The 23,577-nt window shown below is 38.4% G+C and overlaps 1 protein-coding gene across 1 annotated transcript in view; it reads left to right on the forward strand.

The window, feature by feature from the left end:
- Nucleotides 1-23,577, forward strand: part of TUBGCP3 (tubulin gamma complex component 3) — a 48,493-nt gene that overhangs the window by 1,516 nt on the left and 23,400 nt on the right. The window contains exons 2-7 of the mRNA XM_063149946.1: nt 9,034-9,141; nt 10,907-10,974; nt 13,488-13,565; nt 14,185-14,402; nt 17,883-18,055; nt 20,804-20,922. Coding sequence (XP_063006016.1) covers nt 9,034-9,141; nt 10,907-10,974; nt 13,488-13,565; nt 14,185-14,402; nt 17,883-18,055; nt 20,804-20,922 — 764 coding nt within the window. The remainder of the gene's footprint in view (nt 1-9,033; nt 9,142-10,906; nt 10,975-13,487; nt 13,566-14,184; nt 14,403-17,882; nt 18,056-20,803; nt 20,923-23,577) is intronic.

Here is a 23,577-nt window from a genome sequence, read left to right on the forward strand (position 1 = left end):
GGGAAGGATGTGGGGAGTGGATGAAAAATTGGGCATAAGGCAGTAATGTGCACCCTGTAAGGGCAGCATATTCTGAACTCCTTGAAAAGAAGCAAGGACAGCAGGTAGAGAGCAGTGATTCTCCCCTCACTGCTCTGCTTTTGTGAGACCCCGTCTGCAGTGCTGTATGCAGCTCTGGGGTCCCCAGTTCTGAAAGGATGTGGATGTGTTAGAGCAGGTCCAGAGGAGGGCATGGAAATGGTGAGAGGAATGGAGCACCTCTCCTCCAAAGCAGGTCTGGGGTTGTTGAGCCTGGAGAAGGCTCTGCTCAGAGATCTCACTGTGGCCTTTCAGTCCTTAGAGAGGGCGTATAAGAAAGGCATGTTTTACCAAGGCTAAAGTGATAGAACAAGGGGTAATGGCTTTAAACAATTACAGAGTATGTTTAGAGTGGACACAGAGAAGGAAGTTTTTACAGTTGGGGTTGTGAAGCACTGGAACAGGTTGCCCAGAGGAGTTGGGAATCCCATCCCTGGAAGTGTTCAAGACCAGACTGAATGGGGTTTTGAACAACCTGATCAAGTGAAAGATGTCCCTGCCCATGTCAGGAGAAGTGGACTAGATGGTCTTTGAAGGTCCCATCCTGCCCAAACCATTTTGTGATTCTGTGGTTCATCTGAAAACCTTGGTAAAGTTGGTAGGAAATGGGAATCTTTGTCTTCCCTGAACTGTTGAGTAGGGACTCCTTCACAGAAAACACTCCATGTAACTCTAAGATATTAAGGGTATTTTTCAACCCGAATAATTCAATGATCAAAGCTATTGATTGCTGTGTTTTGTTTTTCAAAATCTTTTCCTTCTCCATTGCATTTTTAAGTCTTCTCTAAGGCAGTATGTTTTTTCCAGAATCTATAGTATTTCTGTGTCAGAATTCCTGTTGTAAGATTTTATCAGGATATGCCAAATTTCTCCTCTTCTCCTATCTCCACCAAATCAGCAGTAGCTTCTAGACTGTTTAATTCTTCTTGTGTTCTTCTATTACCACATATTTCTTTTAGGAAGTGTTTTAACTGTATTTTAAAGGGTATTTCACATCAGGCTACAATTCTAAGGCAGTCTTCTAGCTCTATTTTTAAAGCTCTTTCTTGCCTTTAGCATTCTTTGGAAACTTTTTTTTTCTGATACAATTGGTGTATGTTCTTGTTTAAGAGTATTTCAAACATTTGCTACCAGAAATCTCAAATTATTGTATTAATTATTAGTTCTATTTCCAAAAACAAATTTTAAGAAAATGGGAAAATAAATTATATTGCTATAGTGGATACATTTTCAAGGACATTATTTTTATAATATCTAGTCCTGTTTTCTTCATGACTCTTTTTTTATATTTGGAATCTAATCTAAACTCAATCTAAGCTTGTTTCTTAGTGTTATCTAGGTCTGTGATACTTTGAAAAGTTAAAAAGAGCATGAGTATCAACTGAAGTATGAGTATTGAGGTGAGATGGCTCACTTGTAGTAACTTATTATCTAGCTGTTTTTTCAAGTCATAGCCTCGATACCTCTCTGTATCTCCTGACTGGAATAATAATTTTATTTACAAGCAGTATGTGCAAAAACATGGAAGAGATCTGGGTATTTTTATTGTTTTTAAAATGTTGAACCTGTTTATGTGTGTTGGAATCCCGATAATGTAACTATAATCCTCTCTGTGTTTGACTAATGAAAGTGGAAATCTTGGCCAAAAGCACAGTAAGTTTCTGTGTGCAACCTGTAGTCTGCTCGTCTGCACACTTGAGGATTATCTGAGGACTTCTTTGAAGTCACAGCTAAAAAAAACCTGGGTTGTCTGCCACATTTATCACCCATGTTTTTATGCACGTGACAGATGGGAAGCCTGTTCTTACCCTGCTCTTTATTCCTTTGTTAGGAGGAATGCTAGCACTGCAACCTCAGCCTTTGAGACAGGATTTCCCTTGGAGCAGTCAACTGAAGTACATGTGTTAGCTCAGCTATAGACTTCAAATGCATAAAGATTAATAAATCAAAAATTCTGTGAAAGTCTCAGTCATGAAACCTGTGTAGTGTTTTTTTTTCCCAACCCCCTTGATATCTATGTCCAAGGAATACATAAAAGACAATGAGGTAATTTTGTTAGCACTAGTATCCTCTGTGTTGAGGAAGGTGCATGTATCTGAAGGCGGTAAGGAACCCACTGGACAAGCTGTTTAGCGTCTTGCTGTTTTTCAGTGTAATTCCTGTTCCTTTCAGCACAGGATAAATTTGAAGTAATGTATTAGTGTGTGGTTACTGTGCAGCTTCTCTGCTCCTTGTGTATGGTCAAGTTAGGCTGCTTTGTATATGCACATTCTCTTTTTTGGAGCAAACTTTGCAAGTGTTATCAGTTTAGTCTTTGGAAAGTAATTTATGATGTTCAAGTACTCCTACAGAGTTCAGCGGCAAAAACATTAGATACTTGAAAGATCTTTAAATTTAGTAGAGAAATCTCTACTAACAATTCAAGACAAGGAGCTGAAAACATCCATCTTAGACCATTTGTGTAGTTAACCTGCTGTGAATGTGGAGTACAAGGTGCTGATGAAATTGAGTGAAATTTAATTGTTAAATAATGAAGGAATTGATGTTTGATGATTTAATGGTTGTTCCTGCCTGTGCATTCCCTGAGTTTCTACTTGAGAATTTTTGTTCTCCCTTTGTTCCTTCTCAGCACTTGTGTGTTGTTATGTTTGTGAGGAAGCTGCAGCTGGAGGAGGAGATGAAGGGTTCTGTTTATATAATGTTTGTGTGGTAATTGTTCACTTAAGGCTGAGGTGGGCTTACTCTCCTTCCAAGTCTACATTGTGCAATCCCCTGCCTGAAGTCTTCCATAAACTCTCATCAAGGAATTTTTTGTTTCTGCCTGTGATGGCCTTAGAAGGCTTCCACCTGGTCTGCTAGTTAAAGATTAATGTTGAAGTGAATTTGTGGTTTGATGGACTATGACTTTAGGCTCTCAGTGGTGGAGCCATCTTCTCTTTCTTCTCCCTTTTGGGATCATCCCCTAAGTGGAGGGCTTGCTTTGTTTCCAGAACCACTCAGCTGCATAGGCCTAGTTACTGGGATTTACTTTTTTGCAAACAGCTCTGCGTCTGAGAAATTCATTACAATGTCTACTGAGTTGTGTGGAAGAACTGTTTAGGTGTCTGTCTGTTTTGGGTTTTTTTAAATTATCTACCTGAACTTTTTTTTCCCTAAAACTAGTGTTGGAAAGCTTTCTGTTGCTGTGCTCTAGCCAGACCTCACGGGGGTGTAAAGCTTTGTGTGGTGCTGTGGTTCTGCAGTCATACTGGGATTAGTTTGGGGTCTCTGCCCCTGCAGGTGGAGCTGCTGCTGACCTCTCTCTTCACATGTTCTTATAGTGTCTAAGAATTACTGCACTGGCTTTATATTACCTTCTGTGTTCTGCCAGGCTATCCACTCATTTTTATACTTACACCTGATCTTGCAGGGAGCTTGCTTACCTGTGCAGTAGTTTCTATAATTTTCTTTTCCTCCCCTGTGTTTGTATGCTCCAGCAGTTATACAGGGTCACACACCTGTCTTTGGACAGTGGTTTTAGTCCTGACAAAGAATTTCTTGTTCTTAGCTGTCTTTCACAAACCTGGTAATCTTAAAACTCTAAGAACTCATAGTGCCTCCAATGGAAACAAATGGAATTGCTGTAAATATTCAAGCTAAATCTATTTGAGTTTGAAAGCTAAGAAGATTTTTGTGTGCCAAAGTACTGTTGGAGGTGTGCATGCTCTAGAAAGTAAAGTAGCATTTCAGTCTTTGGGGAGCAGTTTGCTACCTGAAGTCCATACTGTGGCCTCAATTTCATCTCCAGAGTGTCAGGGGCAGTTTTGTTAGTGCTGTTTGATTTTGGTGTTTAAAACTTTGAATTATTGGAATAGATGTTAAAATTAAAGCCTAGGGAAAAGCATAGAGTTCATTCAAAGTGTGATATGGAGGGAGTTTTACCTATGCTAATAACAGAGCAGGTGGGAGTTGGCAAAAGTGGCAAAAATTCCCAGTGAGGAAAAGTTCTGAAATGATTATGACAGAGTTGTTGATAGTCCAGTGGGACAGTACTGTTTACTAGTAAGGCAACAAGAGCCAGCCATATTAACAGAATTTAAAAATATTTGTTTCCTATGCTGTGCATCAAAATATTAACAATAATCTTAAAATACTTCAACTAAAATTTTTCATCAACAGAAGAGAAGTTTAAGATAATTGACTAAATCAGAAGACTGAAGTAAAATTAATTTTTTTTCATTAATACTTCATAGAGTCATAGAAAGGCTTCATTTGGAAGGTATCCTAAAGGCTATCTAGTTCAAACCCTGCTGCTATTGGATGGGTCACCTTCTACTATATCAGGTTGCTCAAAACCCATCCAACATGGCCTTGAGCACTTCCAGGACAGGACATCCACAACTTCTCTTGCCATCTGCTGTAGTGTCTCACCATCCTCACTGTAAAGAATTTCTACCTAGCATGGTGTTTAAATGTCTCCTTTTTTATTTTACAGTTGTTTCTCCTCCTTGTCCTATTACTATCTGCCTATGTAAGAATTTGCTCTCCCTCTCTTTTATAACCCCCTTTAAGTACTGGAAGGCCACAGTAATGTCTCTGCACAGAGCTTTCTCTTCTCCAGGCTGAACAACCCCAGCTCTCTCAGCCTGGCTTCACACGAGAAGTGCTGCAGCCCTTTGAGCATCTTTGTGGCCTCCAGAGGAGCTGCTCTTAACAGGTCCAAGTCTTTTTGTGCTGGGCACCCCAGAGCTGGATGCAGCACTGCAGGTGGGGTCTCGTGAGGCCACAGTAAAGGAGAGAATCACCTCCCTTGACCTCCTGGCCACCTTTCTTCTGATGCAAGCCAAGATGGGTATCGGGCCTTCTGGGCTGCAAGCACACCTCATGTTGCTGCCTCATGTCCAGCTTTTCATCCATGAGAACTCCCAAGTCCTTCTCAATGTGTTCTGCCTGTCTGCAGTTGTGCCTGGGGTTGCCTCAAGCCAGTGCAGCACCTTGCATGTCATAATCAGGCTGGGCCTAGAACTGCACATTTCAAACCCAGTGTTTTCTACAGGAACAAGCAGTTTTGCTCACAATGCATGTAGATTCTCCTGAAGAACAAAATAGTAGTGCTAATGACATTTCAGATTAGTCTTCTAATTTATCATTATATGCAGTGTTAATGCAATTGCCCTTCCCCCCAGGTAATACTTCGTAGTAATGTAGAACATCTGATATGAGTAAAACAGAGGAGATAGAGCAGCAGTGCTGTCTTGGCAAACATCCTATGTACTCATGGTATGTCTGAGAAGGTGAGAAGTTTTACAGCTTTTCTTCCTGGCTTAATTTTGCAACAAACACTGTTAGAGGAAAGAAATTTGTTGTTTGGAGTTTTTTTTTTTTCTTTCATATGTGTTTTTTGGCAGCATCTGTATCTGAAGTAGTTTGCAGCAATAATTTTTCCCTTGCCGGCGCCATTCCTACAGCACTGAATGCAGTTTAGAGTGTAATTGTTTCACAATAATTTTGTGTTTGTGTTTAAGGAAAATGGTTGTCTGTGATCATGGACAGCTGACTGGAGAGTTTGCTAATCTTTGAAGTCATTCAAGAAAGAAAGAAAATGGTTTAGCTAAACTTTGTTTAGCATGATCCTATAGTTTAGAAATTGTTTCTAGATGTATTTAAATAACCAAGTGTCTTCTTTTCAGGAAACAGTTTCTCACAATGATTTGGAAAAACAGTTTCAATTACTACTTAGATTTTTCAGGATTTCTCCCTGCCCACTTTTGGAAACTTAATTGACCAATAACCAACCTTATTTAAAGAAATATGTAAGAGTATAAAGTGAATTTCAATTCACTTCCCTAGAATTATAGGTAATGCTAGAAGCTTCTTTATAGCAAAATCTTGCTGAATTTCAGCACGTCCTCTGAAATGCTGCCTTCTTGCAAGTAATAATTGGCTAATTATCTCTTTGTCTTGTGAACAAATTTTATCTTTAAATTTTATCTTTAGTCCAATTTCTCCCTGCTTTCTTTACAACCAGACTCTTTCTGTGCATTGCTTCTGTGTATTTTTTTTCATGCGCTACACTTGTATTTTCTTCAGCTTTAAAGTGCTGTTACCTGGCTTTTGAAGTAATTCAATTCTAATACTGCATTGTAGGAAAGTTTGAATGGCTGTGTGGAATATAGATCTTTGTAGGATTGATGGGTTGCTTTTGTTCAAAGGAGACAGTTTTAAAATTTTCATATTTTTTCTTGTGATTCACAAGTGACAGTTCTCTGTTCAGCTGTGAGAACTGCTGCTTATCAGAGTCATTAATTTTGTGTGTATTCCTTAAGGGATCTAGTCTGAGGAGAAGTGGCTGACTCTGTCTGCTCTGATCAGACCTCTGGAAATCAGTGATCAATGTTGTTCTACCCCTTTAGCCTTCAGACAGCTGCATCAGATACATTGAGCTTGCTGTTATGTAACAGAGTCATGCTGTAATCATTTTCTGATGAAGGATGTTCAAATAGATAGATGGCTGTATATTTAAAGTGTGTCTGCTGTCATAATGATGATTCTTTGAGGAGGGAAGCAATTAGATGTGCCTGTTAGTTATAAGCTGTGTGAAATTTTATTATACTGACACATCTGCATTTAGTTATGTTTAATCATTTTAGGTACTGAAGTTATTTTATGAATTTATGAGAAATAATCTGCTGAAGAAACACCCACAGCAGGGAATTTAGTTTGTAAAAAGGAAGCTGGGCTTGATATGAATAAAACATGAAAATCTGAATTAAATAAAATAAAAAACCAGTCTTGCTACAAAGCTGTTGAATTGCTGATGCAAATCAGCAATGTATGAAGAACAGATAATTTTCCATGTTTTCAGTAGTGCAACAGGTTAAAAACCAGGATTTTTTGGATGGAATTATAGTCTTTCAATTAGAGATCTTTCTCAGATGCCTTGTTAGGGCAGTATGGAAAAGGCTGTACAAAGTTTCAGTGCTTTAACTAGTCTTGCTGTAGTTGGTGTTGAAATAGAAGGTGGTTACAGGATGTAACAGATTTTCCTTAAAAGTTCCCCATTACAGGAAAAGCTTGCCCCTTTCCTATCTGCTGCCAAGTACGTAGTTGAGGAATTAATGGAACATATGCTGTTTGGGATAACTTAGTGCCAGTATTTGGCTTTAATTTGCCATGCAGAATACTTTTTGAAATCTTGGGTTCTGTTGTGACATGCATTAAACTTTAGAATTACACAGAAATGCTTCCTCATGCTTAACTCTTCACACCTAGTTCATTGGTAGCTGGACCATTAAATTTTTCTATTTGTATTTTCAAAACCTTATTGCAGTTGAAAGGTTGCTTAGTCTAACAGTAGAGGAGGCATTTGTCATAGACATTTGTGGCCATACAGTAATAGTGGCATTTTCTTCTCTGACAATACAACAATACTCTTGTTCCTTCTGTAGGCCAGTATTGTCAAATACTGTTCAATGTTAATGATTTTGTCTGAGCAGACTGTTTTCCTGGTTGTGTGAGGTATTCCTTTGTGTGAATTGGTTAATGCTTGCTGTTCTAGTTATATTCTGATGGAGTTGGACTGGTGGATGACATTTGTAGTACATGACAGTATAAAATGGACATACAGGAAGAATGTGGAGCATTCAAACACAATCTAGCACATTGTGATTTCAAATTTCAAACCTCTTTCCATAAATTTTTGAAGATTTTAATGCATTTAATCAATATTTGACTCCTAGTATCTCCAAGGTGATTTTTTTTCTAATTGCAGATATTAGTTAATTAGTTAAGAGATGATAAATGCTTAAAATATTCTAATCTTCTAGTGGTCCTTTACCTTATTTCATTTTTCTGTTCCTTTTGTACATATTTGTCCTGACCAGCATCCTTGGCTGAACCTTTGCTGCATTACTTGGCAGTTTTCCCTGAGAGCTGATTGCTCAACTGACTATATAAAACACAGGAGGCTGTGATGCATTTGCACACATCATTGTTATGTACAGAACAGACAATATCCAGCATTGTTAGATGGGTTTCTTTCCCAAAGTAAAAAGATTCAAGTGTGGCAAGCACGCTTGGATATTTTCTTGTGTTATTACAGTTGTTTCTAGATAAGGATTAAAAATCTGTCTGACCTTTTATGAGGGCACTTGACATGTCTGTAGGCTTATTGTTTGATTTTCAGGTTGATAAACAGGAATATGATTATGCTGTAGAAGCATTAACACTGACCTGGCCCTATCTTGGTGTTACCAGACTCTTAGTTTTCCCAGAAAGCAAGATACTTGCACTCAAACAGTGATGTTTAATAAGATTAAAACCAGAATTACTGCATTAGGAAGAAGCAGTGGAAGGAGGTCACTGATTTGTGACCTCTGTGTTAGTATACACATTACTCATGGGGATGTGATGCTGGTCTATCTGAGCTGGCTTTGAACCAAATGGTGAAGCCATTCAAACGGTTTTAAACAAAACCAAACCAAGATGCAAACTGGTAAAAGCACTGTTGTGGATATCTGAGTGAAGATCCATGGGTAGGTGATGAACATGAGTGTATTGCTGTGGTGTGTGAGCTGAACTGTGTGTCTGTGTGCCAGGTCCCACAGCATTTCTGTCCATGGGAGGGGCAGAGCCAGTTAATGTGCACATGCTCTCGAGTAACTGGGTAGACCTAAGTGTCTCTTTCAGCTCAGAATAGGAAGGGCTTACTCACAAAGTTTGATGCAGTTATTTGTGGAGTGTGTACAGGTGAGTGTGTTTGAAATATCACATTAATGCTGTGATAAACTGTGCTATCCTGCCCTCTGGTTAGAAGTGGGCCTCAGAACTGCAGCACAACATTATCAGATCTAAGCCGGGTATGTTTTTGCTGCTTTCAGACATAGCAATGTAATCTCAGTCTTGCTTTTTTTTTAAATTAGTTTTAATAGAACTGTAGCATTCTACTTAACTGAGAGAATTTTCTTTTTCTTTCAGCTGATGCAGCCCAACAGTTTCAGTATGCCGTGAGAGTTATTGGAAGCAATTTTGCTCCCACTGTTGAGCGTGATGAATTTCTTGTAGCGGAGAAAATCAAGAAAGAACGTACGTGCATCTTGTTCCTTTCTTAGAAACACAAAGTTCTTTTTGAAGTTAATAAGGTTATTTCTCTGAAAAGGGGACAGCTCTGCCTCACAGATAGTTATCTAATCTATTATTAATGCTTTCTTCCTGAAAATCTCATGATGTAAATGCCATTAATTTCCTAGTAAATATTCCTGAGTGGCTATTTGTATTCACAGCTCAGATTTTTCTGAATGCTCAACTTGAACTTTCCTTGCTGCTTTGTATCTTAGCCACTGTGAAGACAAAGAACAATTAATACTGCGCTCCATTCACCTTAATAGTACTTGGAAATTATGAATTCATAGTTCTTCTTAGAAGAGTAAAAGACTGATATTTTTGAGATGTGCACTTCAGGAATATTGCATGTTGGCACAATTAACTTCATGAGCACCTGTGTGAAATTTACTGAATGAGCATCCTGGGATGGAATGGGTTGTGACTTACCTGGCTTGCCTTCAGTTTCTCTACAAGTTTTCTGCCACCACCTTCTTAAAAACAAAATCAGACCATGACTTTGTAAGGGATGTTGCATTTCCATTCCATTGTGCTCTCTGCTGCTCTGAGTCACATGTTGCACTGTGTGTATCCAAAGGGAATGTGATGAATTCTTCTTGAAAAGCCAAATACTGCTTTCAGCAGATTCTGCTACGCAGTAGCATGTCCAGAAACAATTACTTGAATTGTACTAATGAAATGAAAACTTGATATTTGAACTTTGAATATTCAGAGATTGAATTAGGATAACTGACGTCAGTGGTTATAACTGGTTTAAGGTCCACGTGTATTGTTTGCTAATGCAGAGCTTCCGTGGCTTGCTGACAGACAAATAAGCCCTTTAGAATTCCTCTAGCTACAACTCCAAAACACTGAAATCTACAATATAGACTTTGTGCCATACTTTGGCTACTTTGTAGACAACACAGCATGTATTCCTTGGGCCTGTTGCCAGTTTTCTGAAGAGGACTGTCTTCCTCATCCTCGTCCCAAACTTCAGCTGGATATATGTCCTTCCAACTTTCCATTTATTTTGGAGGTACCATACAAGTAATGCCTTTCTTGGCAAAGTGTACTTACCAGTGACATTTGATGCTAATTAACATTTCTAACACTTAATAGCTATTTTTCTGATCACTGAAGTTTCTTCAGATGTCTTTGTCCTGGTTTTCTTTGAACATGACTCTTTCTGATGCAACATAGCTTTTTAAGAAATCTTAGTTGGAAGATGTGTCTCCTCTGAGAAGGTACTTCTGTAACTGGCATTGATTTATTATTTTTGTAATACATGAGAGTTGTGTGACCCTGGAATTCTGCCTGACTTGCAGTAAATGGCATTACTACTTTTATCCTTGATTTTATTGCCTAAAATAGAAACAATTGCACTCTAGTTTTGGAGCAATTGCATGTGGTTTTTATAACATTCTTTAATGATTATCTACTTTCAATTGTGTCTTCAGTCCCTTAGGTCCCTAAATCTACTGAATGGCAGACTAGGCTTTACCAGGACAAAAAATGTATAGTTTGATTGGGTTAAGAAAAGCAGGTACTTGTATTGATCACTTGCATTGCAAGAATTCTTAGGGCTGGAATGCAGATAAGGTGAAAACAGTGTTTAAGTAAATACAATGAAACAGTCCAGCATCATGAAGCTTTCTTGGTTGCATTTTATAATTTACCTCAAGTATATGTTAAGAAATGACTGTTACACTTCTTTCAAATTTTTAATCTACTTTTTCTTTTTTAATAGTTGTGCGACAAAGAAGGGAAGCAGATGCTGCTTTGTTTTCAGAACTCTACAGAAAGCTCGGTTCACAGGTAGTTTAATAAATGTGTAAAGAGTAAAGAAACTGAAAGCACTCATAAGCATTCTTCTCATGTTGGAGTTGTTTTGGAGAGTGCTCAGGTCATGAACAGTATTTTTTTCTGGGAGGATGGTTAAATATTTGAACAGCTTGCCTTGAAAAGTTGTGGAGTCTTCATCCTTAGAGACAAATCAAAACCTGACTGGACACAGTCATGGGCAACCTGCTGTAGATGACCCAGCTTTGAACTGGGGGTTTGGACCAGACAACTTCTAGAGATGCCTCTCAACCCTGGCTCTGTTTTTAGTATTTGATTCAAGTTATGTGAAGAGGTACTTCATATGAAGAAAGGGACTCTATAAAAATAAAGGGATCATTTTATATGTAAAACTGATGAATTTTCTCATAATTTGTTTTACAGAAATGCCTTGCAGTGTATTGATTTTACTAATCTAATATTCTCACGCATTTGAATGTTTAAGTGCTCCAGGTCTTTTAATATTGAAGGTTAAGTGCTTGCTGACTTGGATGGCTCTAACACCAGTGTTAATCAAAGAACACTGCATGCCAATATTCTCACTAAAGATGTTAGTGTGTGGAAAACCTTTAACATGATAATGCTAAGATTAAGATTACAAAAAAGGTATTCTGTGGGGAGTATGACTAGACAGAACTTGGTTCTCTTCCGCCCCTCTTCCATACTTGACTCACCCTTTACTTTGTTAGTGTTTGGACTCGTTACTGAGTAAGTTGTCCTGGTTTCAGCATCCTGTAGGTTTGTGTATTAATTGCACTGCTTTGTACAGCAGAGCACTGATTTGCAGACAGCTCTTAATTCAGACTTTGTGTAATGTGTCTGTAGCTCATGTACTGCATTGCCATTTGACAAGCAAAGTGATGCAGAGCATGATGACTAATCTTTGGAACAAAATGCCTTGCCTGTGTTATATGTTTGCTTATTCTTCTGAATCTAATGCAAGCTATCTCCTTGTATTTTACTTCCTTCTCAAACATTTAAGATTCTTCTAACCTTTTTTTTGCCTCTGCTAGCATCTTGTGTATGTGAAATAGTATAATGGCTTTTTTAAAATTCACACAACCAATTATTATTCAATCTGCTGTTAGGTTTATTACTAATGGTGTACAATCATTTCCTTTTCCTGTGAGCATAGGGAAGGGCTTAAAGGGATATATGTTTTCTGAATCAATTAGGCTCTTCTTCCAGCATTTTTCTTGAAAGCAGTTGGGAGGGGGGAAAAAGTGCAGGTGAATCTGTTTTAACTTTGTTTCATCTATTACTCCAAACAGGAAAGGAGGTCAGTGCTTATTTTTATGGCAGCCTGCCAGTTGAGCAAACCACTTTTCTTGAAGCACTTAGATTTATTCTGTCCTGGCCAGTAGAAGAAGCACTTGCTGCTCCTTCTTCACCACTTGTTTATCAGTTGCTGTATTAGTTACTTGCAGCAGATGCAGTATCTCTACTTGTTGTTTGTTCTTGAGATTAAAGCAGAAGATAATAGAAGTGTGCTCTACATAATAATATAGAATGTCTCCTTTTATATAAAAATGTAGAGCTTTAGTAAATTATGTTGCTTCATAAGAGATGGAGTCTGTGTTGAATCTTGATATGACTCAAGTTTGCTTTATATTCAGCATTGCTCAGTGTTGCAGATCATAGACTGATAAATTTTGTGAGGGAATTTGTAGAAGTTGCTTTGACTCAGCCTAATGTCCATCATAAGGTTCTATGTCCCTGGTAAATTCAGGTGCGAGTGTTAGTGTCATAGAACTATGGAGTAGCATATCTAGGAACATGCATATTTAAAATAAATCATTTTAGTGCTTGCTTTCATTTTAAAGTACTCTGTAGCTTGGACTTTAGCTGAGGTTGGGCAGCCTTCTGCTGAGATCTAAAACTGCAGACAGTCTTATTCTAAAAGTCTGTGTGTGTCTGTTTGCTAAAGATATATTGTGTATTCCTCAAGTTTCATATTAACAATATCTCTGTCTTAAGTTATTAAAAAATTGGTAGCTCTCTTAAATGGCATTTAAAGTAACAGAAATCAAAACCCTCACTTTCAAGGCCTCCCTGTAAAGGAGAGTGGCGGGGAGAAAGGAGAAAAGATAGTTCCTTGCTTAGAACTTCACTAAGAGTTTTCCTTTTTCACATTTAGGTTAAATTAATGGCTGCATCTGAGATGTTTTAAGTGGTGAGAGTGTGTGGGAATGCTGGTAACAGTTCAACTCTGTATAAACCTCATTCTTGGTAGCTATGAATTTTAAATTCAGCCTGCTTGCTGATCTCAGAGCAGGTGAGGATTCATGATTTGAACACAGTGGAAAAATTCATAAAATTAGCAATACAGAGGCTGCACTGCACATTCCCAATTTATTCAAAAAATGTGGCTCTGAGTTAGTCATATTTATCTGGAAAGTTTATTTACATGCATGGTTGGATAATTAAGAAGACTTTTGTTCTTATCAAGAGTTGAACTTATTTATGTTTGTCTTCATTTTTCTTTGAAGGGCATTTTGAAAAACAAATGGTCAATACTCTACCTCCTGCTTAGCCTTAGTGAAGATCCACGTAAACAGTCTAACAAGGTAGGTGAGGATATTTTTGTTGCTTCTGAGAAATAGGAAATGTATGTCACTTATTTTAGACGTGTTCAAGAATCATTATCCAGGCTTGAGCAATACCTCAAGGTTGTTTTGATGATATCTGTATGTGAGGCTGAAAGGGAGAAAACACTTGTTAAGTATCTGTAATATTTGGTGTAGTTTTCTTACACTACATAAATGTAAAAATATGAGCTGTCCAACATGTGTAACTGAAGCTGTGAGTGTATTAGAAGGGTGGTTTTTATGTTTACTTTCTGCTTGGTGGTGTGATGTCTGCTCATGTGATAATGAATTTTAAATGGAGTAGGGAAAGCAAAATGCAGTTGCAGCGCTGCTGGCACCAAAGTGCTTTTTGCAGCTCTTGCTAATGATGATTTGCAGGCAAAAAGAAGTTGTGTTGCTAAAGTACTGTTGCTCACTGTAAGGCACTTTTTTGTCATGATAATTGCATCGACAAATTTTTCTTTGTGCAAACACGGTCTTCAAATATTTCTTGTGTTGTTGATATTACACTTCTATTAACTGAAGATGTAACTTCAAGCAATTCCCACATCTTTTTTTTTATTATTATTCCTCCCTTTTCAAATCCTTTTCTTTTCAGGTGTCAAGTTATCCCACGCTTTTTGCTCAAGCATTGCCACGGGATGCTCACTCAACCCCTTATTACTATGCCAGGCCTCAGACCCTTCCATTGAATTACCAGGACCGCAGTGCTCAGTCTGCCCAGAGTTCCTGCAGCATGGGGAGCAGTGGGATCAGCAGCATCAGCCTCTATGCCCTAAATGGGCCAACTCCAACTCCACAGTCACTCATTCCAGGGTAAATTTCACCTTGCAGATAGGTTTGGAGAAGACTTGCATTTTTTCTTTCCTTCATCCTCTGTTTTTGTATGCCATTGGAAATGGAAATTCCACTTTCGGTGAAAAGAAACTAAATTCTGAGCTGAACAGTTCAGAATATCAGGTGCTGGCATATGATCATATGAAGCCATAAATGGCTGTCCAAATGTGTCCATTTTAAATCACTATCTTCTTGTCTCCTAATTTTCTTTCCCGCCCCCAAGAGTTGTGAAACAAACATGAAATCACAAGGTGAATTTTCAGAAAGGATCAAAGCTTTTTTTGAGTTGAAGACATATTTTTTTAGTAGAGTGTGTTTGACAGGAATTATTAAATTCATATTATGGAATTAGTGCTGACAGAACTGAATTTTATTGTTATTAACAGGCTTTACAAATACAAGTACTGCAGGAGTGATAAGATGATGTAGTTCAGCATTCTGGAAGTGGAAGCATGGTAAAAAGCAGTATTTCATCCCTGGACTTCAGGGTAGGAGACGTGGAGCTCTTGTGGGATCTTCTTGGAAAGATTCCCTGAGAGGCTGCCCTGGAGAAAAGGGGGATTAAGGAGAGAACAGAATAGGATATTTCTGTTTGAAGGGGGCTACAATGATCATCTGGTTCACTTCTGGACTAGAATGAAGGTTCGTATTCAAGGATCACCTCCTGCAAGCTTCAGAAAGAAATGGGCAAGGAGGAATTAAAAGTGGCAGAAGCCCTACATGGAGAAACAAGTTGTTTCTGACATAACTCAGATATAAACAAGTGTACAAAAGATGGAAGCAGGGCCAGGTGCAAAGGAGCATCCAGAGGCAGAGTGGCTGCAATGAAATCCTAAACTGACGTAGAGGTTCATCTGTCAAGGTGCATGAAGGGAAACAGCAGCTATTTCTGCAACTACATAAGCAGTTAAGGAAGGCTAGAGAAAACACGGGCCCCTGTTCAAGGGGCATGGACTTAGGTGGCAGATATTGAAAAAGTGCAGGTACTTGGTGCTTGCTTTGCCTTTGTGCTGGTCAAGTCAGTGCAGGATGCTGAGACCCTTGGGAAAGTCCTTGTTGTTCTGAAAGCATGTCCAGACATGTGATGGACAAAAAGGGGGGGACTAGGAGCAGTCAGCACAGAATTCAGAAAGGCATGCTTGACCAATCTTACAGCTTTCTATGATGAGATGACTGATTTGGTGAACAAGGGGAAAGCATGCCTTTGGTTGCTCATGGTTGCTTATTTCAACCTTACTAAAACTTTTAATGCTGTCTACCTGTGACAGCCTTATTGACAGGCTTAATAAAATATGGACTAGGTAAGGTGACAGTGAGGTGAGCTGAACCTGCTAGACTCAAAAGGATTATCATCAGTGGCACAAAGTCCACTTGGAACCCAGTCCCTAATGGTATAACCAGAAGCTGCATCCTTCATCCCACCTGATGGCACAGAGTGAGTCTTTGGCATCTTTGCAGATGATACAAAGCTGGGAGGAGTGGTTGTTAAAGGAGGTTGTTAACCTCCTTCTCAGAGGGATTCAGTGGCCTCCAGAAACAGGCTCACAGGAACCTGCTGAAGTTCAGAGTCCTGTACCTGGGAAGGAATAATTCCATGCATCAGTACATACTGTGTGCTGACTGATTGCAAAGCAGCTTTGCAGAAAATGTCCTGGGATTCCTGGTAGGCACCAAGTTGAAGATGAGTGTGCAATGTGTGGTGAAGAAGGCTAAGAGCCTCCTTGGCTATGTTGTGAGGGACATCACCAGAAGGGTGAGGGAAATAAAACTTCTCACTGCTCAGTACTGATGAGGACATCTGAAATGCTGGGTCCAGTTATAGTACAAAGAAAAGATGTAGACAGGCTGGAAGGAGGAGTCTGGGGAAAGAAGCCCAAAACTATTTAAGGGGTTGAGGCATCTGTCATGTGAGGGAAAGCTGAGGCAGACCTGGAGTTGTTCAGCCTGGAGAAGAAAAGTCCTGATTACATCTTACCTATGTAATGATATTACAAGGGGCATAAGAAGACTGAGCCAGACTCTTTTGGGTCAGGGAAAGAACAAGTAGTAACTGGCAAAATATGTGAGTTGTGAATCACAGATAATCAAAAAGGAAAAAACCCCACATTTTTGCATTAAGATGGGGATGTATGTTTGAGTAGGGGCATATTGTGAAACACTGACATGGGTTGCCCAGAGAGGTTGTGTAGTCTCTGTGCTTGAAAATATTAAAAATATGACTTGAGCAGTCTACCAGCTAGCCTTCTGTAGTTGATCTGCTTTGATCAGAGGGCTTGTAGGAGGTGATCTCCAGAGGTCACTTTTAGCCTCAATCATTGTATAATACTGATACAATGTAGAAAGATATGTCAGTGAGGTTATTTCTTATATCTCCTTGCTTAAAAATATCAGCAGAACCTACCCTCTTTCTGGCATATTCTTGTTCTGACCTGCTCATACTGTTCCATTTTATTGCAATTTCACTGTGCTCTTTAGTCCTGTAGTCTGAGTTGAAGAACCCAAATTAAAGCTTTCTATAAGTTTAATTCCTCCTAAACTTCTCTTTATACCCATTTTTCTTTTTTTCTAGAGTTATATTCTTTTGAACAGCCAAAATTCAATGCTGTACTCCGAGGCCTTACTAGTGCTAAACACAGCAGAGCTCAGTCTTCAGCCCTGAGGCCAGTTGTTCTCAGGACAGGTGGCCTCCTGGGCTGGCAGGTGTGGACAGGGAGCAGGGTGGATCTACTGTAATCTAGGGACCTGTTGACCCACTTAGATGCTCACAAGTGTGTGGGACTGGATGGCTCACCAAGATCCTGGCCATCATTTAATCAGCCCTGGCTAACCAGGGAGGTCCTGGACAACTGGAGCTTGGCCAATGTGATGTTTTTTCACGGTTAAGACTTTCTTTGTGAAAAAAATTGACAAGTTTGAAAGGAGGTGACATTGGAACTTGTCTGGATAGTCCTTCCTTGATAACATCTTCAGGCACTTGATACAAACTATCTGAAAGAGTAGAGTAGCTGAAAAATGAGCTTTCTTCTCTTTCTCTATTTTCTTTTAGTTCTTTGACGTGTAACTACATCTTCAGTTAATAACAAAACTTAAATATTTAGGTTCCTCTACTATGACTATGTTTATTATGTTTATAGTACCTTCACTTTTAACCTATTTCAGTATAATTACACATTTCATCACAGTTAATCTTTGATATAAAATCACGTATGTCAAACTTACACTTACCTTTTCTACAGCTGGGGGCTTTTTTTGAAAATGTAGGCTTACAGGAAAAAATAAATTGCTTTTGTGTTCTCTACCCTTTTTTAAGGTTCTGTTATTAAATCACCACTACCCCTCCCCAACAAAACATGTGCAAAAAACTTGGGGCATCTTTCAAAATTTATGTCACTCCACTCCATGAAATGGGTATAAAATGGGTATAAAATTAAAGGTGTTTTTTCCCTTTTATCCTTGTAGACAATCCTATCAAGCTGCAGGTGTTGGAGATTGCCTCCGTCAGCAGCTGGGTTCACGTCTTGCATGGACTTTGACTGCAAGCCAGCCTTCCTTACAAAGCACTACCTCAAAAGGCTTCCCAAATGCTGTCTCTCGTGCTGTGCCGAGGTCCAGGCGAGAAGGGGACACAAGTGGTGAGCAAAGATGTATTTGTTAAAGAGAAGGTTTTTTACAGTTGTTATCTATATCCTCCATTATCTTTTATTTTGGGATCATAGCATGTTGATTTTTTGAAGGGTGTTTTTCTAGAATGGGCTTAATAGAAGGATAGAAGCAAATATGCAAGACTAGTGTATTTGACCACAGTCTCTTTGGCTGGTTGTTAATTTCTTTTTGCACTGGTTAGTTGGATTGTGTTCTGGTCCTCTTAAAATACTGAGTTCATTCCAGTGTTTGTCATCGTTAAGTGATTGTGATATGTGAGCAATGATCATTCTTTTGATGATCAGAAGATGCTACTGTTTTTTGAGTCAGAGAGCTCAGTAAACAGAACTTGTTGAAATTCTTATCTGTTTGTGGTTCTGTGTCTTTCAGAACTTGGAAATGTGAACTGGAATATACTTTCTTCTTTAGATTAGCATACTCTTTACAGTGGTTGTATTTAGAACAAGTGACATAAAATATTGTCAATAAAATAAAAAAAATATTAATATAGACTCATGAAATCACAGAATGGTTTGAGTTGGAAGGTACCTTAAAGATGATCTTGTTCCAACTCTCCTGCTGTGGACAGGGACACCTTCCACTAGATCAGGTTGCTCAAGAACCTTCCAGAGTATCTTTGAACACTTCCAGGGATGGGGCATCCGCACCTTCTCTGGGCAACCTGTTCCAGTGCCTTATCAGCCCTCACAGTAAAGAATTTCTTCCTAAATTCCTAATATTGCTAATTTACATCCACGATTAAGTGTGTGTAAACCTGAAACTGATGTCTAGAGGATCTATTCTGAATTTACACAAGTGCAACTGAGGAGGAATTGTTTAACAGGTGATCTCTGTGGCAACTCTTACTGTAAAAGTAAGTTCTGAATAAGTGAGCTGATGGCAGATGTTGTCGTCCCATAGCACCATTATTCTCTGACAAAGGAAAATAAGAGATGCAGGCTTTTGTTTGTGGTGTTTTGTTTTTGGTTGTTTTTAACTTCTCTTCAAGTAAGTGTGGATATTAAGGAACTATAATATGGCCTGTCTGCCAGCCTCTGCATCATTGAGTAGCAGTGTACAAAGCAGTGGCTTATAGATCAGAGTTGTACTGGTGTATCTGAGGGCAATATTTGACATTTAGAACCTAATTAACAAGACTGTTGTATGCAAGAAGAATATGTGCATTATACATAAACACATATTTATACAGATATATACATTATATTTGTATAATGTAAATATGTGTTTTATGTATGCAATAGATTTAATATATACAAAAATAGAAAAAAGAAAAAGTAGAAAAAGGAGTAGGAAAAAGCATAGGAAAGAGAAATAGAAAAAGATAAAATCTAGCACTGCCTCTTAATATATTATACTGATTGCTATAAAAAGCAATACTTCTTCTGTTGAGTCAGCCAGCAGCTGTGATTTTGGTTCCTGTGTGGGATGGGTATAAGGACTGACAGTTGTCTTAAATGTATTCACTTGCTGGTGTAGAAATGGAAGTAGGACTGCATTCAGAATATAAAGTCTATTGTCAAGATGATACATTTCTATGAATATTAAATTCCTGTAATTAATTTTTTCTCCTAAAGTTGCTTGTTTTTATTTTTTTTATGTTGAAGTTTTCTTACTCTTACATCCACACACAGAGTATAAAAAGGCACATTGTATGGCTGATGTTAATACTTGTCGTATTATTTATCAATGAAAGAAATGTGCACTTCAATCTTTCACCATTTCACTACAAGTTCCTAAGAAGGACAACCTACAGTCATGCACATCTTATTGTTATGTTGGGAGACTGAATTTTAAATGGTATCTTAATCTGAAGACTACTTATACTGAAATAAGAGTAGATTTTAATTTTTCTTGGATTTTTTCTGGGAAAATGGATTGTTGGGGAGGCAAACTGACAAGAGTAAGAGTACTGTCTAAATTGGGAGAAGCAAATTGTAGCATCTCAGTTTCTGGATAGTTGTGGTTAAAATTGTTTAATTCTTGAAATCCTAAATAAATTTACAAAAGCATGTGGTGACAGTTTGCCCAGAAAAGGTGGGGATAGATTCAAAGGCCTACACAATGCCTTTTTTGATTTTATGTTGCCTTTAAATTCATAAATATCTTGCATCTCTAACACAATCTACCCTCTGACTAGAGATAAGAACCAGAAGCAAACTTCACACTTAAATATTTTCTAGCTCCATGGCTGTTACGCAGTCTGATTTGATCAGTCTTCTCACTGAGCAGTGGCATATGTAATTGAAAGCCATTATGAAACAAGCAGTTCTTCCTTCTGGATTAACTGTTCTTTTTCTAGGTGAATGTAGAAGAGATTATTCTAGAAGTCTATTCCAACTTGAACTGTTTGTTCAAAGAAAGATAAAGTTACTGTGGTGCTTCCCTCAGAACTTGCACTGGTGCTGTATCAAGAGATAACCAGGTTTAAAAACTGGCCAATGTGTCAGTTAAATAGGACATGCCCTGTGCCATGCAGACTGACTGCTCTGGGAGAACCACAGGTGGCATTAGAGGCAGGTAAAGCCAATCTTGGGCTTTCCTGTCAGACTGAGAGGACCTGAAATGTTTCTTTACCAGTTACAAGCCCAGCATATTTTTTTACAGTTTGGGATTTTTTTGGCTATGCATCTAAATAGTTCTTCAAAGTTATAATCAAAACTTATTGTCTCAACAAATCTAAATACTTGTTTTATTTTTGTTTTTTTTTTCCTTTCTAGGTTCTGTTGAAATAACGGAAGCAAATCTTGTAAGAGATGTTTTATATGTCTTCCAGGGAATAGATGGCAAAAACATCAAAATGTGCAATTCTGAAAATTGCTATAAAGTGGAGGGAAAGGTACTGTATGATGACTTGTATTTCATATGTGAACAGAAAATAATATAGGGGAAAAATAGCTGTGAGAAACATGTAAAATAGTTAAAATATTATTACAAGTCTATATTCCCTCTACCAGCTGTTTTGTTTTGTTTTTTGCTGGTTTTGTTTGTTTTGTTTTTGGGGGTTCTTTTGTTACTACAACAGAGTAGTTTCAACATTAGTAGTTGAGAATTGATTGGGTAGATCAGGTGCCAGGCAGAAAATGTAGCATTTCACAAGACGTGAATAGTCTCCCAACTCTTAATCCAATAGAAGGACTTGTAAATTACGGCTTTGAGGATTTCTGTCAACATTTTTCCTCTCCAGTGTATAAGAATTAACATAAAGCAGATGCAGGCATTTTACTGCATTCTTATTAGATTAAGTTTAACAGCCTGAGATGTGGAGTAGATGCTAGCCACTTGTTGTTAAGGGCCTGGTTACAGTTATAAGTGATCAGATGCAGGTGACCCAGATAAGAAAGGACTGGTGGTAGAACTGAAGAAAGGTCTCATGTGAATTTGAATGAAGACATTGAATAAGGGACAAAAGAATAGGAGAGATGCCTGAGAGACTTTGCTTTAAGGTGGTGAGATCTTACGCCTGTCTGCAATTCACAAAAACCCCAAGAGTGTGATTGGGGCAGCTGACCCAAAAGAACAAAGAATGGTGCTAGTTGCTTTAGTATCTTCACATTCAGTATTTAGACAGTACAGTTTCAGAACTCAGTTTCTACTAATTGGTTTTTATATTCAGATGGAAAGACAACACTTTAAATTTTTACTTATATTAAAAACTTTCTACTATGACAATATTACATAGTCCTTGAATGGTGGGGAAATTACTTCTGGGCCATTTCATGTGCCAAGATCATGGTAGATGGGTCCTAATGTTGATACCTGAGCTAATTTCCTTTTTTCCTTCATGATAGTAGTAAAATGTTGTAGTTGTTCACCATAACTTTACAATGACACTTACAGCTGCTTAATGGAGGGATAAATGAAAAAACTTAAATCCTGTTAAATCTTATTAATTAACAGATTCTTAATAAACATCCACCTGTAGATGATGCAAAGTTTGTAATTCCTTAGCACCTTCACTGAGTAAATTATATTCTATATATGGGATTATATGTAGCAAAAGAAGGGTAGCATAGTATATTTTTCTAGGGGAAAGTGAAGAAAACTTAGTCAGTGATTACAAAATTGGCAATGGGTTCATTGGTTTTCTGTGTAGCTTTCATATCCAATAGGCTGGTTTGAGGTCAGAAGCTGTTTTACTTGGAACTTGTAATTCAGGGAATTTAATTACTGACCACAAGCCAGCTGAATAATCTTTGCCTGAGAGCCCTGTCTTCAGTTATTTTTGTGAAATCAGTCGTCTTCCATTCTTCCTTACTTGTACTTGGTCTGAGCTACTGGACCCAGTGAAGGTGAGATTATCTGACCCACCAGAGCTGCAGCTGGAACTTCTGACAAGCAAGGAGGACCAAGCTCATACCTCCTCTGGCTGTGTTACTGCACATTAGGTAAAATAGTAGTTAGAGCATGTAGCTCTCCCTCAGATGGCAATCTCATTGTATGCAGTCTGGATTGTTGGGTTTTTTTTTCCAGAAAGAAGCACACCTTCTAAGGTGCTATTCTTGCTGAAATGTTTCCTAATCTTAGTGTTAATATTAGGTCTGGTGGTGACATTCAGCACCATATAAGCTAGCAGCTTCTGATTTGGTCTAAGGCATACAAATGTAATAACACCAAGCCAATTTTGCTTGTTCTTCATTTAATTCCAGCGGATATGTGTTGTGCTCAGTGTTTGCCAAGCACTCTGTACTTGCAGAATTTTAAGTAGTTCTTATGTCATCTCTTTGGTTTTAGCTGTGGGCAGGGTTTCTGTGTCTAATTATGCTTGTTTGGGCTGGAATTTACCCTACAGAAGTTGTTCAAGAAGTTAAAGCTGTACCTCTGTGGGTAAACAAGAGGGCTAGGGACTGAACTGTGGTCTTACAACCAAATGCTGCAGCCTGTTTCAAGCCCACACTGGTGTGGATAACACACTCTGACACTAATTGTTATCTTGGAGAATGCCTGTACTGTTAACTAAAAGGTTTAATGAAGGGGATTGATTTCTACTTCTTTGGCAGTTTAACTTCTTGGAACAACTCCTTGCTTTGGTTTTGACTGTTCCAGCTGACTGTCACAGTTAAAATTGCCTGTAGAGGTGGGATAGGCCCAGTTGCTGTGGGTAGAAGTCAGTCTCTGTCCCGTGGTTTGTATTATCAGTCAGATTGTTTGGGGATTTTTATTCAATGACATTTTGAATGTTTGATGGTAGTGTTCTTGAGTAATATGGTGAAATGTGGAAGAAGAAAATCTCAAGTGGGAAGTGTCTTATCTGTTGGTAAATTAGAGGAAGAAATGTGCTGATGCAGATGAAAGTAGTAGTGGTAGCCAAATAGGGTGTTGGGACTAAGGCAGGCTTGCAAGGTTAGTGAGATAGTAGAAGAAAACCAGAAACAGCCTAGAAGGGTTCAGAAGGACATATGATTAAATAACTTTAAAAATCTGGACTTAATCTTGGTTCCTGATGCTTAGTCAGGCATTGGGTCATTTATTTTCTATTGAAGGGTTCTTTCAC

This window comes from Melospiza melodia, chromosome 2, assembly GCF_035770615.1.
Source record: "Melospiza melodia melodia isolate bMelMel2 chromosome 2, bMelMel2.pri, whole genome shotgun sequence".
NCBI lineage: Eukaryota > Metazoa > Chordata > Aves > Passeriformes > Passerellidae > Melospiza > Melospiza melodia.